Raw genomic sequence first — 16,872 nt, 5'->3', positions numbered from 1 at the left:
ACGCCGTCTTTGGCCGAGTGTAGGGACACCAACTTGTGATGCATGTTTACCAGATAACAGCCAACTGTTGAATTTTGTAGTCAGGCTAACTCCAGGAATGACTGGCTACAGCTGACAAAATCTAAAAATTAGACAGCTTCAAACAGCACTGATTCTGCATGTGATTGTAGGGGGACGACTGGGTGCAGGAACAACAGGATGTTTTATGTTTTAAGGGGGTCATTGTCATCCAGTGCATGCTGGGAGAGGCTACGGCCCCCCAGTTCCTGAAACAGGAAAGTGCCAAACAGTTGTTGTCACTTGGGATAACCGCAACAGATAATTATCTATCAGCATTTTCAATTGATTGAAGAGACTAATATATGTTTCACATCATCATTTATTGAATCCATTTACAAATGAGCAGCTTCTTTTACCACATTGCCCTCACTTGTGCTTATTGTTCTCTTATTTCATTTAACTCTTTGTACCCAATTTATGCAGTTTACATCTAAAATGACACTCCCTCTTAACTTGAACACACACATTCTACACAAACTAGTGGAATCAGCACTTACACTGTCAGGTGATAACATAAGGATACACACATCCATCTTTTTAGACATCACAAAACTCAAATTCTGAGTTAGTTTGTATCATCTGACTGTTTCTTCAGTATCAGTGTACCTAGCTGATGTGTTGTCTGTACATCAGTGGTGACAGTGCAAATAGAAAGCTTAGTAGCTCACACAGTATGACTTTTATTCACCAAGAACTCACTGACCCCCTGACAACATTATACTTCCTGTTAACATCACCCAAAGTATCGTGGGAACCGCTGTGGTAAAACATGAAACTCTTTTCTTTCCAAATTGAAATAAGAAAAACAGTAGAAATGACAACACTGACACTCTCATCTATTTATTCATATCCAGATATTTCTGTTGTGTTGAAAACCTGTGGACAAAAAAACATTGTCATTTCTGAGTTGTCTAACGCAATATATGTCCAGCCTAGCTAAGATATGTAATGACTATAAGCCTGTACATGAGGGGAGTGAAAACTGAACAAAAGAAGAATGGTGGTGTGACCATACCTTCAGTCTCCATTAAAGATTCAAGATGGAAAAAATCTAAGAATAAATCATATATGACTGCAAATCCAATGGAAAGTGAAATCTAGTCGTTGGACATGCGTCAGTTTAGCTGTTTAGCTAGCTTGCTACCCAGAGATATATTAATATTGTGGTTTTATTTGTAATATAAATCAGCGGGCTGAGACTTGTTTAGAATGATTTTATTCTGTCAAAGATCCTGATTACTTCCACTGTAGTTTTTTATTTGTCGTTTGTGGTCAACTAAAACTACGGAGGACTGAATACTTTTAGAGAATCTGAATCCGTTTGATGCAGTGGTAGCCGTTTTCTTCCCTCACGGGGAAATTGAGGGTACATTTAAGGTGGAATTCAGTATTCTAGAGACTAACTGAAGGCGGTGATAAAAAGGTCCTCCTAATTGGACATGATTTACTGCTGCCTACAACCTACCACAGTGCTAACATTAAAACCTCCCATATGAACATATGCCATTAATCAGTTGGAAATTATGAGAATTAAGTTAATATATCTAGTTACTACCACTTCCTATGCTCTGTTAATTTCTCTAATCCTGTGTGAAATGATTCATGCTTGTTAAAGATGCACTGATGTACTTAATTAAAAGATTGATTTTGCCTGGGACTTATAAAGTGCCTGCAGTTTTAATTTCCTCACCTGAGCAGAGCCTGAGATTAGCTGTGTGGCTGAGCTCAACTGCACTCCGCTCCCCCCCCCCCCCCCCCCGCCCTTATAGATTACTTTAACAGGCACTACTATAATGCAGAAATTATTAAATTACATCAGGCCTTTTGTTTGGTGCTGCAGTCGCTGGAGAAATAGTGAGGGGTGTGTAGGAGCCAATTGGCAGCATTCTTGCAGTTAGCATTCTTAATGATAAATGCTCCATCTGGCGACTGAGCCAAAGGCGACAGATGGAATTGTTTTCACAGTCTGTTTAAATATGTTGTCGATTTTTCTTTCCCCTTTTAAACCCTCCCCAGCAGCTCCGATACTCACTCGCTAGCAACAAGAAGGAGATGTTTGATTTTTATTTCCTTTTTATGCTCTATTCAGTCTCCTGCGAGGAGAAAGCACGCTTGAAAACCCCTTCAGAGCCGCGTCGCTAGACGTCCACACAGGGCGGTTTAGCGTGCATATAAGAACATGATTGTCATGGCGTGTTCAATGGTCATACTTAATTCCTCAGCATAACTAGTTGTGTAGAGGGTTAGCCAGGAGGGCTGTGAGTCAGGCTGCCTTCATGTCATAGTGTTGAAAAAAAAAGAGATTATAACACAGCACAGCTGTCTGTTCAGAATCTAAACTATAACAACTCTACAGCCTTTTAAAATTCTGTTCAGTTTGCACCTTCCGTAACTGAGTGAAATGAGTCCACTTATCCAAAGACACGGGTTTGGTTCAGAAATGGGGAGTTGACAATAAAGTCAAGGGTTTTTCTTCTTTAAAGGTAAAAAAAACAAAACAATGTATAGACTCATACCAAAATAATCCCTCTCAATAATCACTTATGACCCACTAGAAGTGTGTGGTGGTGTATTTGACTACAGAGACTCTGTTCTCTGCCTGTAGTTTCTTCTTCTTATTATGATTATTGTTTCTGGACATCAACCTTTGGGTGGTGGGTGTGTAGCCCACAGCCAATAACAGCCTGCAAGGTGTGAGGTTGGGACTCTATAAAAATATAGCGACAAGGTTATATTTCTGTCTCCGTCTCTCTCCTCTGCTTTCTGTCTGTGTCTGCTTGACCGAGGTCTGGGCTGAGCCACACACACACACACACACACACACACACACACACACACACACACACACACACATACAGAGCAGAGAGGGGACAGCAGACAGGATGAGGTGTGCACTTCGGCTGCGTTCACACAAAATCCGGCAACACAGACACCTTCCCGCAGAACTGTGTGGAGGTGTGGGAGTGTTTATTTGTGCTGTAGAACGTAACTGCTGTGAAATAATCAGAAAATAACGTTTTATTTTATCTGATTGACTGCTTTGTTCTGGCTAGCGCCGCTCCCTCTATTGATTCACTCTCTAGCTCGCTAGACCACCGCTGCCCTCTCTCTTTCTCTCGCTCTGGTATCGTTACAAACACCAACTGACAAATTCTCCAAAGTATACCTGAAAAGAAAATCCAAAATCCTGTATTTATTTACATTATTAATTGGCAAAATGACACATTATGAGGAAAATGGTTGTCGTGCTCTCTATAATAATAATAGTCAAACCAAAAAAAAATGTTTTTGGTAAATTAAATGTATTATTACTGCACGTATTCTACTTAAAAATCACATTTATTTTTGTTGGTAGATCGTTTTTGCTATTTACTACAGCTTAGCAGAATTTTAAAGGTACTCTGTGGAGTTTCCTTGTTAAAAAAAACACCAAAACACATAGAGTGTATCCTTGAGGTCTAACAAACATGTTCCCTTCTGCATAAGACATTTACATAGCTGATTAAGTCATATTTTGACCATACTGTGCACTGTTCACATCCATGCACGCATACTTGCAGTCTGGTGAATGAAGTAGTAGTAGTAGTAGTAGTAGTATATTATAGTAGAGTAGAATATTAGGTGTCAATTAAAATCTTGTTTAATTTAAGTATTTATTCATTTATTTTATTTGAAAACCTATGCAGATGATGTAGAAGTACTCTTTAAAGATCTGCCTCTCAGGTTACTTATGGCTTAAACAAGCTCTACCAGTCTAAGGGAAGGGTAGACTGTATGTAGCCTGAGAGGCATAATCTGGGGCAAAAAAGCCCGTAGAATACTTACTGCTGTGAGCGTATGGTAATATTTAGATGAAAGTATCCAATTTTTAATTAACTCCTCTTCTCTCATCTGGATTTTGGGGACTAGACAGTGAGATGAGACACAGATTTTTTTTTATTGAGGAAATCAAACTGAATCTGTAAAAAGGGTTGAGGTCAGAAATAGGAAAACGCCCCCCTCCCCCCCCCATCCCCTAGTGAAAATTACACTCTTTTGACACACTTAGAGTGGGAGATGTAAGAGTAGGAATTGAAGTGCATCATGATTTTGAGCAGTGCTTAAAAGTGAAAATGTTTGTGTTTCACAGAGAACCAGAGGGCAGAAGAGGAAGAGAATTCCCATCTGTGAAGACAGAGAAGATAAAATTGAGGTTTGTCATTTCATTCAGCTACAGAAAGTTGTTCTAGATGACATTTAACCCTCATTATTTACTTTAGTAGTCCAGCTTCATTTGTCCTATTATCTTGCTCATACAGTATATGAGGCTGATATTGTCTCTTTTATTAAAAATAAGATATCAGTTAATGAATTTCATCAACCCCTGACATGATGGAGGTTTCTTTGTAAACTTCTTTTTATTGCTACTAGATTTTTTTTCATATAAAGTCAGAGAAATCATTACAGTGTTATGGGAGAAATTTATTCATTGAATTCTAAAATTCAAACAGAAACCTGCCTACCCTTGTTCCAGTTAACCTTCCTCACATTTAGTGTAGGATTTATATTGGTTGTAGTACAAATCTCAGAAAAAGCTGGTAAAATGATTAATTAATGAATTTCACAACTTGTACAAATAATCAGTTTTAAAAAATCTGGTATCAATTATTGCATGTATAGAAAAAGCAACAAAACCGTTTGCGCTGATTACGAAGCTTTAACTGGCAAATGGTAGTTTTGGTACCTGATGAATAATTAAAACCCCGAATCATTCACTTGTGTCACACGTGTTTATTCTCTTTCTTTTTGAGAGAGAGATAATATGAGAAGATCGATATCAATCTCATGTCTGTGTGTGAGGTTCAAAGCTAGAATGTGGATGTTATTAGCCTAGCTTAGCATAAAGACTATAAGCGGGGAAACCAAGCGGCAACCTCCGAGGCTGAAAAATGAAGCCAATGCGGAAGTGCCAAAAACTGCAGTTCCTTGAATGGCCACTTGAGGCTCTAAAAGCGAGTCAATCCCCATAGACCCCCATGTTAAAATGCCCAACTTTACAGCAGAAATAAACATGTTTACAGTCTGGTACAAAAAACGGTTTTGGTCTCTGTAGCTAATTTCCTCTTTCATGACAACTGTACGGGGGGGGTAAAATTTTTTATAACTCACCCGTTTAAATTTTATTAAGCCGTAAAGTTACGGATAATGAAGGACATGGCTGCTTTGAGTGACAGGTCCGCCAGCCGCTAGGTGGCTTGTTTCAGCCATTCGGCCCGCCTCTTTGACCATTTTTGATTGCCTGGCAGTTAGACAGCATCACGTACTGCCAAGATGGTGACGGCCAGAGCAGCTCACTTTGAGCTTCAAAACTGCTCTTCAGAAACCAACGGGTGACATCACAGTAACTACGTACATATTTTTATACAGTCTATGGGGGAAACCACTAGCCTGACTCTGTCCAAAGTTTTAGAAAAAGCTGACTATCAACTCTAAGTCTCACTAAATAACGCGCTGTATCTTGTTTATGTAACCGGCACACAAACAGAAATGTAAAAATGATCAGTGACACAGTGACTGTGTACAGTATGTTGTCACAGTGACGTTGCCAGGTTTAGTACCACCTGTGCAGAGATCCAAAACCAAAACCTGTGCTTATCAACCATATCTGGCAACTGCTGCACAGAAGAACTGTGCGAACGGATAAACTATAGTTGGTCAAGAAATAGTTCCAGCACATAACACCTCCCAAAGAGTTTATGATTAAACAAGCAAGATACATGGTCATTAGAGAGCTCTAGAGATGTTGGTAGGTGTGTAATTGAAATTTGGGCAGAGCCAGGCTAGCTTGTTTCCCCCTGCTTCCAGTCTTTATGCTAAGCTAGGCTAACTGTGTCCTGGCTCCACCTCTGTACCTAATACACAGACGTGAGACTGATATTGATCTTCTCATGTCACTCTCTGAGAGACAGCAAATGTATTTCCCAAAAAGATCTTTTAAATACTTGAAAGGAATATAATAACTGTTGCTTTCAAGTGTCCCAACAGTGGTTGTATCAGAAAGATGGTATGGCAGACAGCAGTGCACACCCCCTCCATGGATCAGACTATCAGATGAATTTGCTGAAAGCAACACATAGACTGTGCCAGTTTTCATTGAGATTGACTTGTATTTTACAACTAACAGCATCAGAATAATCTGAAAGATGCTTTAATTACATAAAATTTTACACATAAATGCATTTAGTCCAGAAACTGGAGAGTGAAGAATCCATATGGGTCTGACACTAATAGTTATTTTCATTAATTGTATTGGGTTAATATTGCTCCAGTGTACTCCACATCTCTCCCCAGTTTAACATTTCATTCCTTTTTACATAGCGACCATCAACAAATGCCCATATAGCACTTGATTCTAATCAGCTATGTTTCCATAGGAACCACTGCCACGGGAACGCCGACAACGCCAGTCTGCAATGCAGAAAAAACCCAAAGCCGACGACACAAGGACTGAGTGTACAACCTGCAAAGGACCAGGTGACAACGAAAACCTTGTGAGGTGAGGGAACGTGTGTGTGTGTGTGTGTGTGTGTGTGTGTGTGTGTGTGTGTGTGTGTCTCCGTGTGTGTGGTGAGGCAGCCATATCCTCCTGATGATTAAAGTTCAGTCTTCATTAGGCTCTCGCCGCCTTGCCTCTGCAGAATGAGGGGGCTGAGGGTATCTTCTCCATAGGCCCCCTATATTGACCTGCCACATACATTTGCACAGTTCATTAAGGCGTAATGAATAGCACAATTTATTCTGCTCCTTTCTTGGGATTTCAGGTGTCAGGCATCTAATAAACAGGAATCTTCTTTGACATTGGAATTCTGGGAAAAGAAAAAAAAATTAGATTACAGCAGGCACCATGTCAGCACATTGTCATGTGATGAATCTTTTAGATGAAATTTTTTCTACATTCTAATCAGACTTCTGACTGAAAAGAATTCCCTTCATGAATTTTGTATGGTTTCCCCAAAACTGTAAATTTCTTATTGCAGCTTGAATCAGTTTCTGGCTATATGAATAGTTGTGCATAATTCTAGGCCTTTTAGCTGTGAAACTCTTCCCCATTTTTTTCCAGTCTGCCAATCAAATATACTGTAAATTTTTAAATTGTGATACAAAGAACCAGACCTTTATTTGAAACAGGCTTATATTAAAGAGATCTTACATTTAAAGATTTTTTTATCCCGATTTTTCATTTTTGTGTTTTCCCACTCAATTCAACTCTTCCTTCATGTTTAACTGCTGTATTAATATATTCAGGATACCATAACGTGCATTAGCACACAAAAAATGCTGTTACTACAACAATAGAGTCATGCCATACTCACCAATCTGCCGTTAGTTTTTGTTTTTAACAGAAATACCGTTGTCACTATTTAATTCCAACCACTTCTACTTTGACATTTTTTTGACCGCTGTTAAACTAGTGTCCATGAAATAATTCTCTGAAACAATTCATTGACCCACAGAAAATTAATCACAAACTGTTTTGATAATCTAGTCATTTTTTTATGTATTTTATGAAAACACTGAATGTTTTTGGAGCTTTGGATTGTTGTTCTGACAGCAAAAGCAGTTTGAAATCATTACTTTGGGCTTCTGGAAAATTTCTGATACAAAACATCAGAAAATAATAGTAAATGACAGAGTCAGAAACAAATGAAATGCATCATTAAACATATATTTTAAGTCGATTGACTATAGATACAGGCATTTTCATACATTCACAAGCATATTTCATCCTTCAGAGACGGAAGCTCGTCAGGCAAAAATAGACTCAGCATAAAGAAATGTTTATATAACCGAAAAATAATCAGCAGATTATTCAATAAGAAAGTTATAATTACAGCCCTATGTAGGCTTTTAATGTCAAATATCTACAGGAAGTGTTAAGTTCCATTGACTGTGCCGTTTTTTGATCCCACTGCAGCGACAGAAAAGACGGCAAAGTAGAAGCACTTATTATTTTGTGAATGTATTTCTGTTTTAAAAGAGAATTACATGAGTCTGTTGTGCTGATGAAGTACATTGTACAGTACATTGTAATGAAATGTGCATTACACCTAATTTACCATGTAAGGCAGGTAATTTGACCACCTGGCCTTTATTAGCAACTAACCTTTATTTGTTCATGCTGACCTCTTATTTGAGACTCAACCTTTCTTTGAGAGGAAAAAAAAATGAGAATGTACCTTTTCAATTTAGTTTCTTTTGCAGTACTTTACATAGTGGTATGTGCTATCATCATCAAGAAAGAACAAAGGTTGAATCAGAACTACACAAGAAATTCAATACTTCAGATCATTTTCATTAACATCTATGTAGTGACAGCTTGGAAATGATACTATGTCCATGGCAAGAACAGTGTCATGGAGGTGATGGGAGAAAAAAGCTCAACACTTGAATACTAAAATGTGTGTTTTATTTGTCGTGGTCTTGAGACAGCGTTAAAGTTATAAGGGTTGCTGGTCGGGGTGTGAGGTGTGCTGCCCTGACTCTTTCTATCTTTGCATTGCACAGGTTGTGAGAGCCGGGGCAGCCACCTCACCTCCCATAAAAACTCGGGACAGATGACCGTTGGCTTAGAGACAGAGAGAGGCAAATTGAGGTGTTTGAAGAATGGCGGTCGGGTCAGGCTGAAGAACAAGACCGTCACGCCGGCCTGCAGCGACCTCTGATCCAAACTGGACCAACAACTGTCCAACGAAAATTGAGTGGAACTGTCTGAGTCTAAAATAAGGAATCCAAATCCTGAAAGGTTACTTTGAGCCAATTCTGTTTGGTTAATATTGGACTGCTTTCACACGCTACGAGTAACTTGGTTGATGGGTCATTCTTTTTTGAAAAACTCTGGCTCCAGTTGCATGTATGCAATTGTCTTCACTTATAAAATAAAAACAAAGTTATGTATTTATACTATTCATATAAATAACCACAATACGTTTCTTGGGCTACTCAGGATAGCATTTGAAAAAATAAGTAGAGAATGACTCAAGAGCTTACCATCAAACCAACTAATGGACACAACTGTTTCAAATATAATTCATGAGACACTGAGTCCTGTTATCTTTAAAAGTCCCATGGAATGGTACCATCACTTCCTTAACGTAATGTATTTCCTTTTGAAATAGGATGTTGAGACAAGACATCAGACAGTAAGGGACCAGGATAAATGCTACTGAGTGAAACGAAGTGTGATTTGGTAGAACAAAAGAAAAGGCAAAATTCTTGAAAGATTTTTGATTAATTGATTTGACTTTTTAGTTACGGAATATCCAACTGAAGATGCACTGTAGCAGTTTTCCAGGAAACTCAAGAGCCCATTTCATGGGATGTTTAAGATGAACAACTTTCCATTCAAATCTGATGGCTGTTGAGCATAATAAGATTGTACAAAGCTGGCAAGCTTCTTGACTGCTTAAATGGCAGCCAAATTAGTTTGTCTGCTTCACTCTGTAGGAAATAAATAGAAGATTGTTGATCATGTTGTTTGCAGTGTGGAAGCACAACAAAAAGCTTGAAGTGCTGTAAAACTGCTGCACTGTTTACAACAGTTGATCTTTGCATCTTCTGACTAAGGACTATATTCCCAATTAATCCTCTCTATGCCTCTAGGTGATCACCTGCATCCAACATATATGGAATTCTATTAAAACAATCTTTTTTTTTTTCCATCTGTACGAGGACAGTGCTTTGCACTTTTGACCTCCCAGCAACTCATCAGTGCCAATCAGTATTATTGATTGAAGTCATCTGCCACCCAATCACCCTGAACATTTCAGTGTGAATTTGGTTAATTGTAGACACACTTGAATCAAGACTTTCCCAGACTTGAGTGTTGTGTTTTGTTTTCTTTAAGTAAGTAGAGGACCAGAAGTATCAAGAAAAGTCAATGTATAGAAAAGCGAACTGTTTCTGGTGTATCAAAGTGTAGCAGTAAAGTAATGCTACATTAAAGCATCTGTAGTAGAAACAAAATAGTGTAGTTAGCGATAATAGTACTTAAATATTAATACAAATGTCGTTAGTGTCTTTAGGCATTTGGAAGTCTTCCTCTGTCTCCATATCTTGAAGTGACAGTTAAACTGATGCCTCCTCAGAAAGAAGCCCAGCTTTGTCTACATGTCTCTGGTGGCCCATAGTCAGTGCTGTCAAAACAACAGCTGCTTGCTGCTCTGTCAGGGCTCATGACAAGTGTCACATTCTGCCCTCATATGTCACTCTGTTGCCTATCCAGGGCCCTATATGCATGCTTTTGGGAGCAGTCAAACCCATGCAGTTTACTGCTTGTGCCTCTCTGGAGTGTGTCCAGAAACAACACCAAGCTGGGTTTGTCTTTGGAGATGAGATCTCGGTGCAGAATGACTTGCTGACTCCTGACCAGTCCTTTCTCATCACTCATACCCAGTCAGTCTAAAAACTGCTTGTCAGTTCTACAATGCATGGCTATATCTATTTACCCAGATCTGTACAATAATTTTAAACTGAAAAAAAATGACGTGATCTTGTAGAATTTGAATGCTAGGTAGCTAAATAATGTGACGATGTGTACAGTATTTATTGAAGAGGCTAAACATTCTTGTCTTTTCTTTTTGTGCCTACGTACGTACTTGATTAAATATCATAAGCTTGTGTTGTCAACAGAGTTGAACTCTGATTTGTGATGTAGTCTTGAGGCGACTACCATATATTTTTTTTTAAATTTGCCACATACTTGTTTACATTTGTTTACAGAAATACCTTTTAGGGAATATTTCTGATTTATTGTGTACTGTATTACTGTGATATTGTATGAAGTAAGAATGTGAATGTCGCTGCTGTTGTGTATGTGAAGTGTCTCAGCCTCTGGCCTATAGCTCTTGAAAATTAAGCAGAGCTTTAATAAACTCTTGACTTTTTCACCTTATTGCCGCAGTGATAAATGAGTGTCAGCCAGCTAATTAATTGCTCTAAAGGTGCAGCAGCGGCGGTCCGTTTGTGAGTGTAATGCCCTCTGTCATCTGTGATTTATCACCTGGGAAGTGGCCTTCTTGTTGGCGGGGGGCTGGCTCAGACGAAATGTTGCCTCTCAGCCCACATAGAGTACAGTCCTCAGCTGATCTGCTGGATTCTCTTACTGCAGTCACCATCAAGGTGTGACTAACAGATTTTTGGGGAAAAAAAGTTAAGTTTTCCAACTTGGATTATAGCAGGCAATGTCTAATATCTTGACCTTTACTTTTGGTCATTTTCATGCCAAAGCTTACAGAACAAGTTCCCATGTCTGAAAAAGACCCAAGACCTCTTAAAAATCATTTAGAGCATAGACAGCTCCTAACACAACCAATACAACCAATTGATCAGTTTTACAATAATTATATAATCATTTAAACTGAGTTGGACACTTAGGATCTTTAAAACAAGAGTAGAAGTTAGAAATGGGCCGCTGGCAAGAATACAAAAGGGTTCATCTCCTCAACTTTGCCTGTTAGGTTGTAAGATATGTGAGTGTTAAGTTAACATCTTGGCCTCAGGGTGGCTCTAAAAGAAAATGTTATGAAGCCTGAGCCTTGAGGCCAAAACAATATTACATTTGAGAGTTAAAAATCAGATAATGACATATCTACTATTATTTTATTAAATAAACTGAACATTAACAAACTTTTTCTGATAAGGATCCCTTGAATTTGTTAGTAAAGAATTGTGACAAAGACATATTGAGATGGACAGTTGAAAAATAAACTTGTTAGTGCTCTTTGGTAAACAAACTATATTACTGTTATAGTGGCACAGGTTCCTAAATGACATAACATATCTTTGGCATTTTTGTACTGACATTTATTTTTTCTTAGCAAACAGCATGTGTGCCCATACCAATGTATCAATATGTGATAAGCTAATATTGGCAGACCAATTATTGATTGGGCTCTAATTTTGGTAGAGCTTGGCACCAGAGCAAAGCTAATATTGTCACCTAAAACAGAATGGGAATCATACTCTGAGGACCCTGAACATCCACAGCAAATTTCACAGCAATTTGGCCAGTGGATGTTGAGATATCTTGCTGTGGACCAAAGTGTTGGCTGGACCAATACTGCTGTTCCCAGCAGTGAAAAAAGCAAATATCATTACGGAAACATACTGTAACACCAGGTACTTAGTCTGCAGTTTGATAGTCAGCATTTGTTCTTTAAAAAATTGCAGGAGAGAAAGAAAAACATTCTAGTTTTCAACATGGTGGCAGCATCATTGGTGGCATCTCCGTGAGATGGAATCAACTCACCGTGGCGAACTGTAGATGCCCCAATCCCTCATCCTCGACCCCAGGGTCTTTGGGGACCAAACAGTGGCCGGCAAACCAGAGATCAGTTTGGCTACAGCTGCGTTCTAGTTAGGGGATGAGACTGAGTCCAGGAGGCGCAGGAAGGGGAGGGGCAGAGGCATAAAGAGAGAGAAAAGCTAGCAAGGAAGTTCTGGAAAGCAGTAACCTTTCCGATGATGAGTGCGTTTCCCATTACTGCTCTGACACCGGATCCGGGGAGATGATTTAATGGCGGCATTTTGTTTTTGCTGACTTCACCCTTTTTCCCCCCTATTAAAACAGAAAACACAAGAGCTGGGGCTGGGGCTGTGTGGGAAGTGTGGCCAAGCAGCTAAAATCTATTACTCCCCAGCTTCTTCCCCCATCTCTTTATCCCACTGATTCTGCCACAGTGTGGGTCCGCTCAAATGCTGGTGTGGGTCCGCTTGAATGCATCCTGAGGTACAGGCTCTTCCTTCTCCTCCTCCTTAACAAGTTTCTGTCTTATCCTATTTTAACTGCACTGTGTTGCCTTCTTCCCCATTTTTTTAATCATGACACACTAAAGATGAACCACAAAGCCCTATGGGTGCTTTATATCTTAATTGATTACCTTGTCATAGACTTGTTTTAAAGGAGTTGCAGTGTGCTACAAGCTGTTTGTATCTTTACAGCGAGGTATCGGTAGAGTAGACTGAGTTTCTCACCGGATCAGAAGCTACAGGGCTTGAGTTTGTCCCGCAAAGGTGAGGGCACAGACCTGCTGCTGAAATCAACTCTTCTCCAGCATTGTACCCAGTTCACTGGGGCCCCCTGCTGGAAAATATGAGAAACTTCAGTCACATGCAAAACAGCAGGTGAGAGAGGCAGAGCAGTCCTCTTTCCCTCCCTTCCATCCCAGCTGTGAATGAGTTGTGTCCAGATGAGCTAATAAAGGCCATTCTGACTTGGCTTTTCCATAGGTGCGACTTCAGCAGTCCATTCATTACTTCCCCATCTTGTAAAACAATGGCTCTTTTATAATGTTGCAGTGACCTAACAGTAAATCAAAAAGTAGGAGGCTTGCAAAGTCCAATAATCCACTCCTTTCTATGGAAAGACAGGGGCGCACTTTGTCATGGATGAGAGTCAATGGCTGAGTGCTTTGTGTCATATTGATTTCTGTCACGTGGCCACTCCCAAGGTAATTGCATTGCCCACTTGTGATAAATCCACTGCCTTGTTTCAGCCACTTGGGCTCAGACACCAGGGCTGCTGGAGAGAAAAGACGTTTTTGAGGCCACAAACCCCACTGTCAATACACGGACTCATGACTGTGGACACAAAGCAGTTGGGAAGCAACAAGCATCAATACTTCACCAGGTTCTGTGTCTCATCATTAAGGTTATTTAGCTCACTGTTTCATTTCTGTCAATTAGAGTTTTGTCATTGTTTTTGTAATCTGGTTTGGTTTTGATAGGGAAAGGAGAACATGGGAACCAAAGCTTACTGAATATGCGCTCCTCCAGGGGTTCAGCCGCAGAGAAGCTTATCAGAATTGGCAAGCAAAATGATTATGCCCTAAACAATTAAACAACAATTACTCACATTTAAATTATAAATTAACACTTAAAGACTGTAACTTTTGAAAGAATAGATAATACCCACAAATGAAAAGTTAACCTCAAAAGAAAACTCACCCTCGCCCATTTCAATACACTTAGCAAAATGTATGCAGATATTGCCGCATGACAACCACAACAAACCGAATCAGGTTGCGTACTTTTTATGAGTCTTAGGATCTGCCATTATGTCATAATTGTTATGTTTGGCCACAATGACAAAGGTGGGTCAGGGTTAAGGCTGGGATATGTTTGAATGGTATGTATGAAGTGCCGTTGGAAGTGTGTATGTCTTCAGAAAGGCCACACTTACATGTTGTGAAAAAGCCTGCCATCATAGAACAGTGTGAGATGCTATAATCTTTCAAATGGAGATAAAGTCTTGGACATACATACATAGATATACATACTTGGACACACATAAAAGGGAGTAGTTCAACCCTGACTACTTTCCGCACACCTGGCCATTTACTGCTTGAAGTGGGCGTGCTTGTTGGATTGTCATTTTAGAAGTTACAAAGTTACAAAAATTGTCAGACGCAGTCCCCCTGTTTCCAACATTGGAAAGGTATAGGTTTCAAATGCTGTTCAATGACCCGACAACAACTTTACTTGATCTGGTATGACCAGTAGCTTATGGTGGCTAATGTTAGCAAACTTCATGTAGATACTGCTGTATAACAGACTCAGACTCCTCTCATCTTGTGCTTTAGTTATGTTTTATGGCTAGGGTTAGGGTAACAAAACCATTGCAAAAGTTGCATAGACTTTAATTGTTGTTTCTCTATTTTCTTCAGTGTTATTTACAAAACACAGCATGCTTTGTGCAATTCCACAATTCCACTCAATAGATATAAAGGCTTTGTATGAATAAGATAGATAACATTGGGAAATCAGTTTACGAACAGAATGTATGCGTAAAATTCTGTTATGTGACATCATATCTTTCTCTAGATGTAATCTTAATGCTTTTAGGTTCATTCTACTTGGCTTTTCAATACAAACAACCCAAACATTCAATGCAGAAAGCCTTTTGGTTGGAATTATGACTACTCCTCTTTAAATCCACTCATAATATTAATGAAGTAGACCAGGAAATCAGTAAGATTTGTTGCTTCTCTCTGCTTCAATATGGTACACTTAGTTTGAGTTATCTTGTTACATTTCAAAGTTGGAAGAGTTTGCATTTAGATACATAATTTTCAATTCTATCCAACTGAGTCAATCTGATATTGTGTCATCTATGTCCTCATCAGTGTGATTTAATATAGTTGTAGTGATACATCAGTGAATGTTTCCTGGAAGCTACATGGATGAATGGAGGCACTTTGCAGTTCTTCGAGCGATGACACCTCCTCTTCATGAAACTTGGACAGAAATGTGACAGCAATTGTGGAGAGGTGGATGAGTTCCAACGAAGGCCAGCTTAGATTTGTGTGCCGTCACTGCCGCTCAGCGAGGACAGGTCCCAGGGTGATGCCAGAGGGGAGGGCGGAATCTGAGAACTTCACACCGAGATTAAACACCAGATGAAAGTGGACACGAATCGCCAACCGAGAGCAACACGTGTAGCAGACAAAAGCAATCAATCATGTCCCCTCCACCACCTCACCTCCAATAAGATTACATCAATCAATAACCGCTCTTATGAGTGATTGGATTTTGTCTGCTTCCAAAGTACAAGGGAGAGGGAGGGGGGCTGCTCAATTTTCCCAATGATTAAAGCAGGGCCAAATTGCTTTGATAACATCAAGGACCTTGCTGTGGCGGGGTGTGTAAGGGCAGTGTTGGGAGCAGATAGAGGCTTGTGGTAGCAGGTGACTCACACAGTGAAGAGACTGAGAACAACACTGGTTACATTACGTAGATCAGCCAGCAAGAGTTCAAAACCACCATCCACTAAGGGCCGAATTCCACTAAAATTTGTCTGTGATGGTTAGATCACCAGCAAGGAGCATCTGCCTCCACACTTCCTGTGTCACCAACCAACCTAGTGCTGGACAAAAACATAGATGTGTTTGTGGTGTGGTGTCACTCATAAGTTTCTGAGTGGAAATCTGACTGACAAATCTTTTGTAAGTTTGGAATGGATCACGCTCCTTGGCTCCAGTCATTTCTCCTTAATTCAACAATAACTACATACAGTACAGTAGAAGAAATGATATGTAGTATCGAGACCTAAGTTCTTGTGGAATATAGTTGACTGTGTATATTGACAAATAAAGACTTTTTGAATAAATTTATATAGGTAAAAAACTATAAAGTAAAGATTGACATAATCTTAATTCAAGGTCCACTTGCTAGATTTTTCTGAAACTTTAATATACATCTCACAGTCCGTGGTCTTCATGGATGGAGTTTGAAGAAGTGAAATGATCTGATATATATACAAACAAATACTTTGCGAAAATTGGGCCAACTTATCAGCTGTTAAACTGTGAGATGTGGTTAAAAGGCAGGTATGTCCATGTCAACCAAATGACAAAAGAGAATATTACCCAAAATGTTGGAATGTTCCTTCAGTGTTTCTTCAACTGCACCTGTGGTTTAATGTCCTTTAAAGCCAGATAGTTCCTTGTATAATAGGTAGTGCTGGTGACATAGTGACTACTTGCAGGCCAATTGTGAGCTAATATGGGGGCAGGCTAACAGGTAACATGCTAGCTAGCCAGTAGCCAGCTAGCTTAGCAGGCTATTGTGACTGGCTACCTAGCATGTTACCTTGCTAGTTAACGAGTTTATCCAAGAAACATATTGAAACCATCCTGACTGACAGCAAACCAAACCTCTTTATACTCCGGCAACACAGTGTTGGGTGAAGATTATATTGTATTAACTTCCTCCATTTTTGGACTCTCCCTCTTTGTTCCCTCAAAGGTCAGCACTGTCAAGATGTTTTTCTATGTA

The 16,872-nt window shown here is 39.5% G+C and overlaps 1 protein-coding gene across 5 annotated transcripts in view; it reads left to right on the top strand.

Annotated features, from left to right (window-relative positions):
• Positions 1–16,872, top strand: part of phf14 (PHD finger protein 14) — a 95,310-nt gene that overhangs the window by 44,073 nt on the left and 34,365 nt on the right. For 4 of the 5 annotated variants that reach the window (XM_042434789.1, XM_042434787.1, XM_042434788.1 and 1 more), the window contains exons 15-16: positions 4,190–4,252; positions 6,474–6,595. In XM_042434789.1, the coding sequence (XP_042290723.1) occupies positions 4,190–4,252; positions 6,474–6,595 (185 nt within the window). Of the gene's footprint in view, positions 1–4,189; positions 4,253–6,473; positions 6,596–8,604; positions 10,991–16,872 lie in introns of those variants that run through there. The other variant, XM_042434791.1, reaches the window with a different exon arrangement.

This window comes from Thunnus maccoyii, chromosome 15 (assembly GCF_910596095.1).
Source record: "Thunnus maccoyii chromosome 15, fThuMac1.1, whole genome shotgun sequence".
Lineage (NCBI taxonomy): Eukaryota > Metazoa > Chordata > Actinopteri > Scombriformes > Scombridae > Thunnus > Thunnus maccoyii.
This window is presented reverse-complemented; position numbering and strand designations above follow the sequence as displayed.